Here is an 18,522-nt window from a genome sequence, read left to right as displayed (position 1 = left end):
AAATGCTCATAAAATAATAAAATTTAAAATTTTGGGGTGTTACAGTTCCATAATCTCTCTATGTTGAAACAAGTAATTCCCCCTTCTAGATCTCATGATTTTCCCATTTCATCTCAATTTTCTTATAGTTTTATTATTTATAAATTTTTCTTTCATCTAATCAAATAAGAGCCTTATCTATTTCATTCACTTTTCCTTTCTCAAATGCTTGACTTTTACTCAGCTCTCTTGTTGATTGTCCTAAATCAATCAGTGAATTGTTATTGAATTTTAAATGCACTCAATTAAATTTTGATTTTGAAAATTTTGTTATCTATTCTTGTTATTATATGTTCTTTTGAAATTGGAGGTTGGAATTTGAAGAAAATGAATTATGGGTGTTGTTTTCCTTTTCGAGATACTAAGAAGGTTTTTCATAATGAAATCTTTTATCATGTTTTTGTTGCGAGTTAATGGTAAAGAAAATTAAAAATTTTTTGCTTTGATTTGCAAATTATGGCAAAAATATTTAATTATACGCATAATTGATGTCGATAATATTGATATTATTTAGAAAATTTTCATATGAGTATACTAAATGGAGGATAAGAAAGGGGTAGAAAAAATATATACTTTAGTAAAGTAATTTCTTTTTGTTAAAATGAATTTAAAATTGATAAAAATATTATTAATAATTTTTACGTCTTAAAGAACATATTATTGAAAATTTTAGTACATGTGACAAGTTTTGCATATGAGATATAATAAAATGAATTGATCATATATATATGTAAGAGAAGAATTTATCATAATTATAAATTTGAAAAAAAATTTTTTTGACCATTTTGTTTTTATGATTTGGGTGGCCATAGAACGATTTTTGAATATGGCAAATTCTAATGTGCAGCACTCAATAATAATGCACATCGAATTATGTAAATTCAATTTTTCTATAAATTAGAAGATCTGATTCACATAAATATGAGTAATAATATACATATATTTCGATAACTCAATAATTTTTCTTTGAATATTAGTTATTGGAGTTACTGTGAAAAGTCAAAAATAATGAAAATTATTGCTGAATGTTAACCTATAACCAAAAGATGGCCAAAATTGTGATCAAGACATGTCAACAACAATAAAGGAAAGAAATGGAAATTGAGTGATTGAAACTTCTTTGGGGTTACAGATTAAAATTATTTTAAAAAATAAGTATTAAATATTATAATTAAAATATATTAAATACAATTTAAAATCAACTTTTAATACGCTTTAATCTATATTTCTTTCCTTTCAAGTCTCTTGTAGAGGAAGAAGATGGAACCATCAAAATGTTAAAATTGACATTAGGCAAAAGAAAAAGTATATTGCATCAATAATTAAAAACATATCATTCATTTAATAAATATAGATTCGAGTCTCCACTTCACATATTTCTCTATTAAAAAAATGAAAACAAAGCATATTTTGGGACCATATGCAACTTGTTTAACGTCCCCATTTTTTGAAAACTGATTCCATTCTCCATATGTAAGTTTATATAAACGCAAAAGTACTATGCATTTGACTGTTTACAAAGAAAATTGGTCCATGAATGATTGTAACTTCCATTTCGCAAATTGCATACCAACTTTTTCTTTTCTTCTTTCCCTTCCAATTTCATAGAAATGTCTCCAACCACATGTACAAATCAAACCTTAATCGCAGAAAATTGGTCTCTCCTACTTATTTCTCCGTTCCATTTTACGTTTGATTTTTATTTTTCTATATTCTATGATAATATTTAAAAGGAATATATATATATATATATATATATATATATATATTATGATAATATGTTTATCATAAGGTAAATATGTGTTTTGACTATCTGGCTTCCTTTGCAGTATTTTACTTTTTTGATGTTCACTATTTTGATAATCCTCCAGCAAGTCTCCATATTCTGTGGAGTTGATTATAATCATTTTGTTTAGATTGTTGTTCTAACTTCTCTTTTATTATAAAAATAAAATAAATCATCCTGATATTTTATATATATAATTTAGCTTCGATTCACACTCAATTTTAAAAATTTATAATTTAAAAAATTATTAAAATACTGCTGAGTTAAAGGTCATTGATTAATTTATTATATATAATCTGTAAGTGATGTATATATACAATTAATTTCGATTGAAGTTCGAACTCAAAATTTTACAACCTTAGAATCTTAAAGACTACTCAAATACTACTGAATTAAAACTCATTCATTCATCTATGTACATTTAATATCAACCATACGTGATGATTCGTTAGTTAATTATAGGATTTTTAAAAATTCCTGAAATCTGATGGAAATTTAAAATCCTCTCTTCTTAGCATTATTAATTCCTGGGTGTGTATCTATTTAATCTCTTTTTTTCTTGCACAAGAGGAACTATGACTTGAAACTCTTCATTATAATATAATGGATTGTCAACACCATCATCTTTATTTGTGTTTCTGAAGCACTTCGTTGGTTCATTGACTTTGTGTCATTTTCATTTTAAAGTCTCCTTCAACAATTTTGAAATCAATAGTATTAATTGCAAACAAACCCCTGATGTTTATCTTAATATACACTTTGGTCCATGAGATTTACTTCTAAATTAACGCTTTAATCCTTCACTATAAAATTATAATTTTTTTTCATTATAGTTATTCCTTAACATTTTAAATTACACCAAATTTTAGTCTCTAAAAATTTAAAATCTAATAACACTTCAATTTCTTAAAATAGTATATTTTTCGATAATGATAATATCGCGACTAAAACGTGATAATTTAAAAATTGCAAGGATTAAAGTATAAATTAAAGCAAATCTTAGATATATTAACAATTATCCCATATCAATAACAAAATAAGACTTTTTTTTGTTTAAATTCTATATATCGTGAATACAAAACACAAAATATATAGTGAGATTTATTCCTTAAATTTATAGTGTATTAAATTTAGGTAAGAATTTTCCGAATAAATATATTATCAACAAAGATGATGGTCAGAAACTTTCACAATTTTAAGCTTGATTAGAATTACAACTCACAGTGTTTCAGAAGGGTGAGGCATAAAAGTTATCATAGGGCAAATTAGGGTTTTGGAAGGTTCAATGGGACACTCAAGGTCCACGTCCATTGTTCACTACAGAATGGCAATGTTTGGCAGGACCTGAGGGAGGCATAAACTTTAATCAATCAAGTGCCTATTCATATGTTTCATGAGAAAGACAGGTAGATAATGCCAAAAAACCTGAAAAAAATGCTAAGCGCTAAGCATGACAAGTTTAGGACCGTACAATCTCACCGAATCTCATGTCTCACCCTCATTTTTCTGAGAAAGATATTATCATTATTGTTGCACATCAAATGGTCCACACAAATAACACAAATTGAGGAGAGATTTTAAAATATAAGTGTGATAAATATAACAGTTTCATTATGATAGATTTATTATAAGAGATTTTATATAGTGATTATGATAATTTTATGTGGATTTTATTATATTATATTGAATAAATTTTTTACACAGAGAGTTTCACTTTTCTCTCCTGAGGTTATTATAAGAAATATTTTTATGATTATGATTTTTTTTTAATTTATAAAAAATCACTAACATCTCTATAAAAAATTCAGAAACAATGTAAAATTGTTAATAATTTTTTTTTTCTGTTTTTAATATAATAAACTTCAAATTCAAAATCTTAAAATTTCAGAGGCAGCTTCAATGCCATTTGTTAAAGCTTATTATTTTTTTTTCTTATTTTTTTAAAGATTATTTTCGTTATTTTCATTATAATTAAGAGCTTACACGAATTTTTAGGCTGGATTACGAGTTGATAGGTCATTAACCCACGCTTTGCGACAAGTTTACTTTTTATAACATTATTAAAATATATTAATAAAGCTTTATTTAATTTTTATACATAAAGATATCTAATGAATTCATCAATATTCATAAAAATATTTATTGAACTAATTTAATTAAAATTTTTTATCGAATGATTTATTAAATTGGTATTTAATAAATTTCAGATCACTTGAATCAAAATCAATAAATTAATGATGTGGCAGAAAAATTATATTGATATCCAAAAATTATGATTTAATTTTAATTTAAATCAAAACTAGAGTAGCCAAGCAGCATTTACAATCATTAATATTAATATTTATATCCAAAAATTATAATTTAATTCTATAAAATAAGAAAAATATTTTAAAATACCTCCTGAATTAAAACTAAAACCAAACTGAACATTCGTCAAAGCCACTGAAATAGCAGGTTTTTTTTTTTTTTTTTTTTTTTTTTTTTTTTAATAAGTTGGATCACTTTAATTACATTGGAGGCTTTACAAGAATGGCTCTAGCTCTAATTCTAATCCAAATGTGAGTACAATTTTGAACAAGACTATAGTAGCACAAACAATGATAGATAAGCACATAAGCAGAATTGGTTAGGAGTCAGAAAACATCAAATAGAAAATAATAGAAACTTGACTGAAGCAAAAATGCCCATCTCAAACAGAACCAACTTGAATTTTGTCCTCACCAAACTCACTTCACACTGCAAGTTGTCATATGGTATTAGTTCTTCACAATCACAGCCCTCCCTGGCTCTTACCTCCCCACACAGCGCTCCTTTAACATATCCTATACTATTCAATGGGAGAGGATTTCCGATGGTAATTCAATTATTTTATTAAATATAAGCATTTTAAATAATTATATCATTTTAAATAAATTTTATTTTAGTTTGAGCAAGCAATTGTATGGTTTATTATTAAGTTGTTTGTTTAAGGGAAGTTTCTAGGATTTTTTTTTCCAAAAATAGTATATATATAAAAAAAAAATAAAACCAAATAACTTAACCCAACTAACCTACATACGTTTGATTCTATTAATTAATATATCACAATTATTCATATTGAGTAGAATCTTTTACTTATTTTCCCAACGCAACTTCCCAAACAAATGGAGCGCACCTCTCATGCTGGCCTATGCTTTATTACTTTATGTTAGTTTCTTTGGTGCTTCTATTTTTCATAAAGTAAATCTTATTTTGTCAATTACTATCATTAGATAAAGTCTAATTTAATGGTGAAATATATAAAGTATGAACAAAGTGAGTTAACATTAAAGTAACCATAGAAAACACCAATAAGAAGACATTCACCAGTGTACCGAGCACTGGAAAAAGATAGAATTGTTCTATATCTGATGACCTATTTATCTTATTATTAAATCCTATCTTCGTTCAACATGGAATTAAGCTCCCCTCCGGAGAGGGCTCCTAGCAGCAAACTTGTAAAGAAATTAGGTAGAGAGAGAGAGAGAGAGAGAGAGAGAGAAAAGCCCCTCATCTCCTTTCCAATCCATAACTTTCTTTTCATGAAAAAAACAAAATAAAGGACTAATGAGCTCCTCATCTCTTATCCATAGGTTTAAAGAACAAAAGCAGTTAAAATAACTACAAGCGACTTCAAAGGCAGTTCTCCATCGTACATGCACATTGCCCACTAAATGTTTAAAAGGTGACGAAGAGACCCACCTAAATACTCCCGTTGTTAAGCAAAACAATATTAAAAACGGCAAGATAATACCCTCTCTCTCCTTTGTGGACATTATTGGCAATTCTTTGGGCCCCATCATCCACCACTAAACACCAACCCCACCACCACTCAATTCAATACTTTCTCCATCCAGAATTGAAGCTTATTATTCACTCACTTCTCTGAGTAGGAAATGCACCCTTCAATATCTTTTCTCTACATTCAAAATACCTACTTGACATGATAGAATTCACTGCACACTATAATTTTCTTTTGGCCTATAGTTTGCAAGTGCTCACCAAGTAACAGTTGATGCAAGTAATTAAGATTCTAATCTGACTGATGATGGAGATGGAGTTTGTGGTCACCACCTGATAAACTATTGGAGAATAGGTGCTAGAAAGGAATTGGGAATCGCCTGTGTACACTGCTGCTGCTTAGAGGTGAGCATTCGGTTCAAACCGAGCCGAACCGAACCGAATCGAAATGGATGAAAAATTAAATCAAACCAAATCGCTCTATTTCAATTTGGTTTGGTTCAAACCGATCGATTTTGATTTTTGATTGATTTTTTAATTTAGACTTGATTTTCAAGTTATTTGGTTTAATTTTAATTTTAGTTTGAACCTAATAACTATTAATCAATAAAATTAAACAATTTATATATAAAAAATTAAATATAATTCATAAATTTCCCATAATAATAAATCAATTCAAAAATCAATTCATTCGATTTGGTTCGATTTGAATATATAAAATTACTATTCAGTTCAGTTTAATCGATTTTTTTCCTTCAAAACCAAATCGAACTGAAATAACAGAAATTTTTATAATATAAAATCGAATTAAAACGATTGAACCGAATTATTCGATTCGATTCAATTTTTCAATTTAAACCAAAATCTGCTCACCCCTACTGCTGCTCCTACTAGCTTAGCCATCAAAGACAAATAATTACTGTCCATAAACATTGAATAAAAGCAATTCTACATGAGTATATCTATCTGTATGTGTGTATCTATCAATCAGCTAAAAAGTAGAGTATCTTATAGCCAGCACACTGAAGACATAAAAGATTAGCATTAGATTTGTTTCGGTAGAGGATAAGAACACACTAAATGACAGGCAGATATTGGTTAATTGCAGGATTATGATTTTGACCATCAATGTCACCTGCTAGATTGTCAACCTTGAATTACTCCAAAAGAGAACCATGCAAAGTTGATTTGATTTGAGAAGAGGAAAGAAAAAAGGAGAAAGATGAAAGTGGGGAATCCTAAGCTTGACGAGTGCAACAGTAACGATGACATAAGCATCAGCTCCAGGAACACCAAGCATCGCCCAGTGGGGTCGCTGAATTGAAACCTGATAAAAAAAAACAAAAAAAATCATGTCTAACTTTCTTTCCATTATCATATCTATCCCCATTTATTTCCTGTCTTCCACTTTCATCTAACCCTTCAGAGAGTCTCTCACAACAATTCCACCTTTTCTACCTATTCAACTTTCGTCTACATACACCAAAAAAAATGTTTGAGATTCGTGGAGATATGATGGTCAGGGATGAAGCCATTGAAACAGCAACCGACAAACACCAGGATGAATTAAGAATCAGCAATAATAGCAATGAAAGAATTGAAGATTGTAATCTAGGAGGAGAGTGGTTGAATCTGAGCTTAGGTGGCAATTCAGTCTCAACAGCAGGAGACTATGATCCACACTCAAGACCTACTTCTAGCAAGGTTTTCTCATGTAACTTTTGCAGGAGGAAGTTCTACAGCTCACAGGCTCTAGGGGGTCATCAGAATGCTCACAAGAGAGAGAGAGGTGCAGCTAGAAGATTCCAGTCCCAGAGGATGATGACGATGATGGGTTTTCCATTAAATACCCCAATGAGCAGATCACTGGGGGTCAGGCCCCATGCGCTTGTGCACAAGCAAAGTAGAGAAGGAACTACTGTTGCAGCAAGATTTAACGAAACCAATACAGGGTTTGGAATGGCATGGATGCCCTTTATGCTTGAGGATGCAATGGATTTAATGTGGCCAGGGAGCTTTCGCTTGGATCCACAACCACCAGAGCCACCATCAGAATCGCTCAAGCTTGACTTAAACCTTCGACTCTGATCCATCCCTCACCATTCCAGTTCAGAATTTCTTCTCATGTTACTTCTATTGGAACAGTTTTTGACTTGTTCATCCATCAAAAACAGAAACTAATATGGGAGGGAAACCAACAAACCTATTTGAAAAGTTCAAATCATAAAAAGTGGTTCTTCCTCAACATGAAGAAAGACCTTCCATGTATGCATGCCACAGCACAAGAAAACTTGTAACATACCCCTGCTCTTCAGTTGTATCCTGAAAAATAAATGCCAGTGCACCTACTTAAACATCCCTGAGTTTGTAAGCATTTTTTAATCCTAATTATGAAGTACAGAAGTTTTTACTCCAGCCTACATGTCTCCTTAATGTGATAGTAACGTTTACTCGTTATATTTTATTTCCAGCAAGAGTACTACAATATTTCAGTTCCTCTCTTTTTTTTTTTTTTTTTGCCATTTTGTTTGGGATTACGGCTTAGTTGTTATTGTTGTTATCCTCTTCCAACACTACTTTTGTTCAGATGTTATCTAAATGATTCTTACACATCTTGCTTTGCCCAAGAAACATTATAGGCATGTTTACCTGTAGAAAATACTGTTTTAGTTTTGCATTTTCTATTTTCCAAGAAAACTCTAGTTTTCAACTTCTATGAAAAATAAGGGAAAATATGTTCACCTACCAACAATAGAAAATTATTTTCTAATTAAAAAATTCCATATCTTTCATAATTAAAAAAATAAATCATTGTAAATAATATTTAAAAACTTATTTTATTTTTAAAGTTTCTTTAATATGTGTTATTTATTTATTCTTATAAGAATATGATTAGTTTTGTCATTGTAAATCAATATTTTTCTAAATAATTATTCAATTTTAGTTATAAAAAAGTTTTATAGTATAATTTTTGTTATAAAAAGTCATTGCTTTCCATTTAAAGAACAATTGGAAAACGGAACTTTTGTTATAAAAGAAAACAGTGGAAAACAACTTTAGAGCTGTTTTTCAAATCTTAATTAAATTTTGGAAAACTGGTACACGTGAACACGAAACACAATTTTCCAGTTTTCTTAGAAAACTTTTCCAGAAAACACACCAATTTTCCACAAGTAAATAGACCATATGTATTCCTACCAATTTTTTTTGCATATATTTCTGCCAATGCCATTGGAACCATGAAATCATTATAAATATAAAAAAAAAGGCATTTTAGGTTTTGTTTGCACAATCACTTTCGTCAATGTTTCCCTCTCCACAAATAAATTCATCAAACTAGCTTCCTGAATTAACGTAAATATTAAGGGGGAAAAAAAAAGAGCATGTGCAAATATAATCCACCTGAAAGAACATGAATTCTCTATGACAACAACTTGGGAACAATATATATCTTTTTGCATGAAGACAACCTACAGCCTTACAATTTACCATGGACTTTAAGCTTTTGTCTCTTATGCATGATCACAGAAAGCCTCTGGCTGATGATGCTTGGATCACTATATGCTGGAGAATCAGAAGGATACCCTTTCTGCATCATAAAAAGACATCAATGCATAAATATTAAAAACACTTGTTACCACATTAAGCATGCAAAACAACCTTACTTAGGTAGATACCCATGTAAGGTGCCAAATGTCTACCAAAAAAAAAAAAAAAAAAGCCTGTACAGCATTATAATATCTTTCAAATTGACAATATAAATTCCAAAACTTGCCCATTTTTCCAAAGTCATTCTAATGTATGTATAAAAAAAAAATAATAAAATAAAAGAAAGGCTGTCATGTACTTGAGTTATTTTACCCATGCCTTTACAGTTTAATTACCAGGTGCAATACATCAATGCAGAACCATAAGCTGCTTCACCATGGAATGGATTCAATTTAAGTGATAATTCAGTAACCATAACTCAATATGATAAAACATACCCAATTACCAGAACCCTCTGCATTACAACAGAGATGCTGTTTTACACAATTCAAGTAAGGCAAAGCTGTCATAGTTGATGCAAACAAATTTTTGTTTTAAACAGCAGCATACTTATACCTAAAGTTTGTTGGAGTTTTAGTTTTTTTTTTTTTTTTTTTCCCCTTCCACTTCCCCCTTTAGACACAATTGTATCCATTTTAGAAGCTATTTTAAGTACTAAGATCTTTAGGCCAAATGGCCATAAAATTTCCAAACTCTGTAAATATTTTCAATTTTAGAGAATCCTTTAAATTTTATCAATTTTAGCTGAATCATATGATGTTGGTAACAACTTTAGCCAATTTACTGAAATTGACCAAAAAAAGTACAAATCTAGATCATTCGACCATATCTTTATACAACTAACCATGTAATAATTCCATGAAAGTGCCAAAAGTAGCGAAACAAGCATCTTTTTGGTTTTGAATCCTAAAAGCAAGAAAATCAGCAGAAGAAATCCTTAGCAGAGTAGGACACAGGAAAGGTAAGAAGACAGCTCATCGATCGTATACACACTTATGCATGCAAGCATGGACAGGAACATGCTAGCCTATTAAACGAATTGTGTACAACAATGCAAGTGTGTCCACAAAGTGCTTACAGCAGAGATAGACTGAAAGGTGGCTTCTCTCCAGCAGCTCCCTCGAAGGATGACAGGGTTAGTGCTGTCTCCAAACGTGCAAAGCATGCGAGTGTCCCTTAATCTCATCAAGACTCCGTCAACTCTAAGCTATGTGCAAAAAGAGAATAGCAAAAAAAAGGTATTTTAGATGGAGAAAACAATGTCAGTCAAGTCAGTCAAACAAGGGGACAAATGTAGAAACTGGGGGAAGAGGGGGAGGGGGAGTGGGGGGTTTGGGGGCGTGGTTGCGAGGGGAAATCAAGATGTCACTTCAAAGTATGCAATAGAAGATATTCCTCTTTACTTAAGGGGGAAAACATAAGGTATTTCTTTATATTGGACACATGATGTTCAGCATTAAGCAACTTAAGTTACACATACAAGCATGTATACGTGCATAAATGTGTAGACTGAGAAGGGGAAAGAGGGTTTTGAATGAGTGGTTCTTTTATTATTAAATGGACTAGAATATAGGAAATATGATCATATAACTCACCCAGAACCGCAAAAGAAGAAACCATCAACTAGGCATGACTCTCTGCAAAATAAAAAAGTGAATGTCCTCAATACACAGATATAAGGAAGTGTATCTAGCATTACATCCATTAAAAATTAGCATTTACCACTTTAACAGTTAAAAGCGACTCTCCATTATCAGCAAGCTCATCTTCATACAAGACTACCTGTGGTGTTAAAAAGACTACTCTCATCATGGCAGGCGCATATACACTAAGGATATAAAAATGGAACTTTATGATGACTACCTCATCATAGTCCAATATAAGTTGGCTACCTCATCATAGAAAAGAATAGGTTCTTTTGATGCAAGGGAAACCACATCAATTTGCCCCTTGCATTCCTCCCAACAGATGCTTGAGCTTGTCTCCAAGATATCCTCACTTTCATTCTGACCACAAGACAAAGGGTGGTAGCAACATTTTCTAAAATAAAAATAAACTATATAGGCAACAATAACAAAAACACCAGATTCTAAATTCTGTATCAGCCCCTGTTCACATTTAAGAAAAGCCTAACCATATCCTGGCAAGGAACCAGAGATAAAGAAGTGCAAAGTAGGGAGTCTTGTGTAACTCTCTAATTTTAGCCAAGTTATTGCATAACCTTTACATGAAGTGCTAAGGCAAAGCAATTACGAATCAAGCCAAAAACCAAAATAATTTGGTTCAGTTCATCAGTTATTTATGTATAATATTTAGATAAAAAAATATATAAATATACATGGTTCGATTCAATTAATAATTGAAACGATCCAAATCAACAAAGAATTTTAAAAAACCAAAACCAAACCTAACTGAAAAGCATTGGTTCAGTTTCATTTTTCTGTTTAAACTGAACAATGCTCAAACCTAGATCACTTTACTGCTTGGACATTCCACTAATTCTGTTAATCTGTTCCAACTGCACAGTTGGGAAAAAAAAGTTTGCTAAATAGTAGATGAAGAACAAGACGAACCTTCTTCAAGTCTACCTCAATTGTTTCACTTCCACAATACGGTGTCGTGAATGTATAGTCATAATCTAGTATCACCTGCTGAGATGGTTTGCTGCAAATTCACATTAGGTGCTATGTGAGGAAAGAACAATCTCTTTCATTTGGTACATGCTGCTATATCAATTAAACACTTCAACTGCGAAAGGAAGAAGGGAGAAAAAGATAAAGAAAAAAATTCAGAATGAATGAAAATTTTCCAAAGGCTCAAGTTGCATAGTGAAGGGTACAATTTGATGATCAACGTGCAACTCTGCCACATTATACAGGTTTTCAATGAGAACCTATCCTTTTACCTTCCTATGGATGTACTAACTATTTGGATGCCAATGAGCGACAAGAGCCTCAATCCAATAGAAGGACATCATTGCAAAAGGAGGGGAAGTTCTAAGAGAACTCCCTTGTTTAAAAAGTTATTTCATATTCTTTGCTTCAAACATGTGATAAGTTTTACAAGGAAACTACTTTATCTCATTTCAACAACAATCTACAAGATGCCAGCCACTACATGATGCATTTATTTACTATCCTCCCATTGTGAAACAATGTAAATAGGCAGAGCCAGGTTCAAGTGATTGATGTAACTTTCAGAATCATCTATCTATGACCTATCAGGACTTGGTGCCAATGAGCTTAATCCAATTGCATAGGTGCTGCCAACATTGCCCATTAAGTAACACAACAAGATAGAGCAAAGCCTATGCAAATAAATCTTCATTTTATCAAGAATTTGACAGTGACAACCTAAAATACGGAGATTAGACCCAAACTACAATGATTGTGTGACAAGACTTAATTTTAGGGCTCTAGTGCCTTGGAAATTAGGGTCAAATAAGTCAATGGTAAAAGGGGGAAATAAGTTAAAAACAACAGAAATTGGTCCTGTTCACTGTTCAGGGAGTTTCTGAACATGCATACTCTATTTGAAAACTCATGCTCTACAATATTGAGTTATTGACTTGCATGGAGGAAAAGACATCAGAAATATCTGTTAAAACAAATATGGAAATATCCAACTAAACAGGTAATAGCCTCCTGAAAATTTTCCACCCTGCTTCTATGACTTTCCTAAGATCCTAGCAGTCATATGATCTACCGCGCAGGCTCAAAGTAACAACTTATAACTAAGTTTTAAAGGCTCCTATAAGCAATATAGGAAGGTTGCTACACTAGAAAATTCATTTTTTCGTAATGTAGATATAAAGTAAAATGATTCAAGTGATTCACAGAAAGTATTAGTTCAAGTGTCTGTTAGGAAAGTCAGAGGGAAATATGTTGTGGAGCTAGGAATTTAATATAACATAACCTTTAAGATGATAAGCTACCAGCATATGTTGTGGAAGGCTTAAGGGCCTCTAAACATCAGGGCTTTTGTTTAGTCTGCTGTTGTTCAAAAGATGAATAATAATAATTGGAAGACATTATAATGAGACTTTATCTCTGGATCTCTGTGCCACATGTTGTATACGTAGTGAGTTTCATTTTTGTTTGTTTTCACACTGTGAGTTGGCTAGGGCCATCTCAAATCATTTCTTTGGGCCACTTGAACACGTGGCAGATACCTATTGGTTCAAAATGGAAGACTTTTAGTGGTTGAAAGGAATACATAGTTCTTTGAAATTGCACTTTCTTTGCAGTAATATGGAGCATATAGTTGGATAAATAATGCTCACATTTTAAAGGCTGAGTTTTGTATTTTTATCTACGGACTATGGTGGGAAAGGTTGTTTGTCTTGGAATATTTGACAGCTTATATAACCAGGCATTCACAAACAGCACCTTCAAGTGTTATGAAATTCAATTGGAGGGCTCTACTTGATGTAGAACAAAGGGAAAGAACCAAACAGAAAATAAATCAAGGACCAATCCTTGAAAAGAGAACTAATTCTCAATAATTTTATTAATCTCAATAATAATCATATTCTAAAAGCTATTGAATAATAGAAAATTAGCTCTATTTATAGAGCTTACAACCCTAATCAAATTAGGAATAGAAACCCTAATTCAACTCTAATTAGGAATACTAAATAAGATAAATTAGGAAATAATATACCTAATAATAATAAAATTCCTAAGCAATCACAACTCTTTAAATTTCCTAATTCTATAATAATTAAAATTCCTAAATAAAATTCTAAATTTCCAGTTCTGCATTATTCTCACCTGGTTAGGAAAAACTCGTCCTCCTGGAGACATCTGGACAAATAAAATCAATAAAAACAATAGTTGAAAAGTTCTTAGGAACAAGAATCCAATTTTCAAATTCTTTTGTTGGCTCCACAAGTTTATTTTCTTCAATTTCAATTGGAGTTTCCGCGGCTTGATCAACTCGAGCTCTAGAATAAGCTCTTCAATAGGTAAAGGTTCAACAATCAAAACTTTGGATTTTTCAATTTCGGACTTTTCAAACTTAGGTTCTTCAGGCTACTCATTTTGTTCCTCATTATAATCTTCAAGTTGCTCTATGAATTCTTCTTTTCGTTTATCTTCAAAGTCAAACTTTTTTTTCTTGCTTTACAGTTTTAATTTCTTCTTTAAGTTCTCGCACAGCTACCGATAACTTATTAAGCTCTATTTTTGATAAATCATTAACCTGTACTTCTACTTTTGATAACTTATCAAGCTATGCTTTCAATTTTTTCACACTTGAAATCACAAGTTTTTTTTTTCTGCCTTCTTCAAGCTCTCTTTCCTTAACTTGTAAGAACTATTGTAAATTTTCATATTCCCTTTTCTTATCTAGTAAAATTTGTCTAACTTCTCAATATTCACAATGTAAGAAATAACACCTTTTACGATCACGTCTATAACTATAATTATCTATCCAATGACATAGAGATAGTAATAGACTCTTAGAAAATCCAATGTCATAATTAATTTTTTCGAGAACATTTTTGTAATAATTGATCTCCTCTTCTAGCCTTTCAAAATAAGTTTCCATAGCATTTGAAGTAAGAAACATACCGTACTTAAAGAAGAAAACTCAAAATTCTGCTTTTAAGGGTTGTTTCTGTCGAAAACGAGCTACAAAATCAGATGCAGGATGTTGAACTTAGCAAGGAAAGAAACTCTTAAAAATTTGCTAATGCGGCTATCTGATGTGGGTTGTTGCTGGGGCCAAATCCGTTGCTTTTGGGCGCACAATAAAATTGGGTGAGCTTGTTGGGTGTGGAAATTGATCCAAATACCCGATCTATTGGTTAAAGCTCCAAGGGCATCAAACTGAAGCACCGACGATGCGAAGAGATAGATCGGCTGACAACAAGTTGTTGAGTTCTTCTGGTTTTTGACTTCTTTTTTTTTTTTTTTTTGAACTGTAGGCATCAAGGAAAAATTTCAAAGGACAAAAACACCGGTGGGAATCTAAAGAATGGGAAGTCTTGTAATTTTGCAGAAAGCGATAGAAATTTGGCTCGATTTTAGACTCTGATAACAAATTGATATACAACAAAGGGAAATAACCAAAAAGAAGAGAAATCAAAGACCAATCCTTGAAAAAAGAACTAATTCTCAATAATTTTATTAATCTCAATAATAATCATATTCTAAAAGCCATTGAATAATAGAAAATTAACTCTATTTATAGAGCTTACAACTCTAATCAAATTAGAAATAGAAATCCTAATTTAACTCTAATTAGGAATACTAAATAAGATAAATTAGGAAATAATAGATCTAATAATAATAAAAAAATTTCTAAACAATAAAAATTCTTTAAATTTCCTAATTCTATAACAATTAAAATTCCTAAATAAAATTCTAAGCTTCCTATTCTACATTACTATTGTATTAGTTTGTTTTGTCGGTAGCTCTCAGTAGGAGAATCCTTTATCCTCCAAGCTGTAGCCTCAATTATTTTTTATGAGAATTTTTTTTTCCTATATAGAAAAGGAATAATAATAATAATAATAATAATAATAATAATAATAATAATCATCTTTTTTAAAGTGTTACATTTTGAACCTTGAACAATTTAAGAATTTCAATTGAATACTGGTAGAATCTTTTTTTCCCTTACAGTCTTACTAATTCTCAATAAAACATTGGAAACAAGGAATTTAAAGATAACTTGTGTTGAGCAGAATAAGTTTATGAGAGCAATTTTTATAAGTAAAAACTATTACTATCACTATTACAATTAAAAATTCAACCTCATATCTAAGGCTTTTTTGAAAGTTTCAGATGGTACACAACTTTTCCATGCAAACCATATTATGTCAATTAAAGCTCATTATACACAATAACAACAACAAATGAGAGAGAGATAAAGAGAGAGACAGCTAAATTACCTTCTGAATTTCCATTTTTCTGCTGCAGGAACTTCAACCGGTGGCAAAGCCTCTTGCTTCCAGCCAGCAAGGGCATCAAATGCATTGAAATAGATTTTGGTGCCACTGTTGTCATGTTTAAGAACTAAAGAACTGTCCCCAAAAACCATCTCCGGCAAGTGAGATGTCTGAAGCTTTTCTTCCCATCTGTAAGCATACAAGTCACCAATATTCAAATTACTTCCAAAATTTGGGAATGAACTTCTCCAATTAAAAGCTCATTCAAGCAAAAGGAATAACAAAAATTACATGTCACATGTAACATCATGGAGACTAACAATTTACACATTAATTGAGATTCTTCCAAACTTTAAATTACAATAGAAAAACTGCACTTTGACTTTGGAACAAAATCATCCCCAGAAGATACAATCAATTTGATAGATCTAAACCAAGTAATAACTAGCCACATTCTATAGAGAGATGACTTTGTCAGAACTTTATTTTTCCGAACATTTAGATCATAAGCAAGAATCAATGAAATCAAGCTGAAAGTAAACCATTTTGCAACATCTGAAACCTGAAAAACCAAATTATAGCCCCAATTGACTACCAAATCCACATGAACCCTAAACAAGACGAATTTCCAAAACCACTATGCAACGATTTTACTTGGTAATCAGTCCAATCGACTTTTGCCTACAGATTCAAAGGAAAAAAACAACATAAAGATAGAAATTTGGTTCTCTTAAACAGGAAAACGACTTCCCCAGTTTGCTCACTAAAGCAACTCAACATAACGAAAAGATGAATATATGAATAGATAAAGCCAGAAAGCGAGATTACTGCAGGAGAGTGGAAGAATTGAGAATGGAGCCCTTGCGGGAAAAGATCTCCCAGCCATGGATACGCAGTCCACGGCCACCGCCATCGCTCAATAGCTCGCCGGCGGCGGCTTTCAGGTCCTTCGCGTCGACTTCCACTGCCATATTCGTGAGCTTGTTTTGTTTGCTTTTCGAAAATAGGATTACCGATTACATCGGTTCCCGATTGTTTATTGCTTTTTTTTTTATCTTGGCTTTTTCCCTTGGTTTACGCTGGTTTTATTCGGCGTCTATTTTGAGAGAAATAATAAGTGTCACGGCAGTTTTTATCATAATTTTATTTCGCCAAATATATTAAAGTTAAATATAAGGCATAAGATCAAATTTCATTTGGATCAGTCGAACCCTTAACTTTCAATTAAGGGTAATTAAAACCTATTAAACGGTGTTAATTACACTGTTAATAAGACCAGTAAAGTAATATTATAAGACCCACAAAATTATTAAAAGATTACTAAACATTTATAAATATTAAAACTTATATTTAATAGAAAAAACTAAATCAAATGAAAAAAAAAATATAGATTTTCCTTAAGTTTCTTGGTAACCAAACACCAAAAACAAAGAACAAATATTAGAATTCAGCTAGCCATCTAATTTAGACTCACAAAACATAACATTCTTCCCCATTTTCAACAATCACTCCATCTGAACTACACAACTCACTGTAACACATCTTCCACCCATCGCCACACCAAATTTCAATGCTCTTTCAATGTAGGCAAACTCCCAGCTGATGACCCAATCTCATCCTTTACATCCTCGGCTGAATTTTCCTTTAATTCCAAAATGTTCACTCTTATTGCAGAACTCAAAGTTGGAACCATGGGCTACTGGAGATCATCAACAACCCAATCAATGACCATGATGTCATTATAAATGGTTGAACCGACTTTGTAAAACACAAGCTCTAATTCAAATAGATGAAAAAAAGAAAAGAAAACCTAAAAAATCTTCTAGTCTCATGATTTACATGGTAAGTAAACAGTTCAAAACTTATCAAAAAAAAAAAAAAAAAAATTGAGTGAGAACCCATGACTAGAGACCAAACTCTATCCTCCCATTTGACAATCAAAGAGCAAGACTTTTAAAATATTGAAACAACCCACAAGAACTCAAACACAAAGATCATGAAATCACACTAAAGTTTTTCCTTCATCCCAAAAATCAATCTCTACATTCATAACCTAGCAAGAAGGAAGCACAAAAAGAAAAAGAAAAATACACATTTTCACCCCTTAACTATTATCCAATAGTCAAAAAAAGACCTTAGACTTTTTTTTCGTTCAAATAGGCCCCTCAAGTATTATAGTAAGACAAATAAATCCAAAATTAACGGTGTTAACCAACACTATTAAAAAAAATAGTAAAGTTAATAGTTAATAAATAAAATATTAATTTTTTACATTTTAAAAAATTAAAAATATTTAAATTCTTTTTTCCTAAACAAAATATCTAAATTGATGAAACAAAACCCAACCGCCACTTTTCAACTTCCAACATAATCCATAAATCAAAGCCGTTAATATTGCAGATTTCAATAGCTACTTCTTTGTATTGGGATTTTGCTATAGATTTTTTTGTCTGAATCAAGGTTAATTTCAACTTGTGGGTGCAAGACTAGGTGG

At 31.3% G+C, this 18,522-nt stretch overlaps 1 protein-coding gene and 1 pseudogene across 1 annotated transcript; one reads left to right on the top strand and one right to left on the bottom strand.

Moving 5' to 3' along the window:
- Positions 1–6,944: 6,944 nt before the first annotated feature.
- LOC110649426 (zinc finger protein 4-like) lies at positions 6,945–7,999 on the top strand. Its single transcript, XM_021803988.2, has one exon. It carries the CDS (start codon positions 7,076–7,078, stop codon positions 7,670–7,672), a length of 597 nt encoding a protein of 198 aa, XP_021659680.1. The 5' UTR covers positions 6,945–7,075; the 3' UTR covers positions 7,673–7,999.
- A 946-nt stretch (positions 8,000–8,945) lies between these two features.
- Positions 8,946–17,280, bottom strand: LOC110649431 (TIP41-like protein; annotated as a pseudogene).
- Between the last annotated feature and the right edge of the window lie 1,242 nt (positions 17,281–18,522).

The sequence above is a fragment of the Hevea brasiliensis genome, chromosome 8, assembly GCF_030052815.1.
Source record: "Hevea brasiliensis isolate MT/VB/25A 57/8 chromosome 8, ASM3005281v1, whole genome shotgun sequence".
Lineage (NCBI taxonomy): Eukaryota > Viridiplantae > Streptophyta > Magnoliopsida > Malpighiales > Euphorbiaceae > Hevea > Hevea brasiliensis.
The sequence above is the reverse complement of the archived record's forward strand: the minus strand, read 5'-3'. Positions and strand labels throughout refer to the sequence as shown.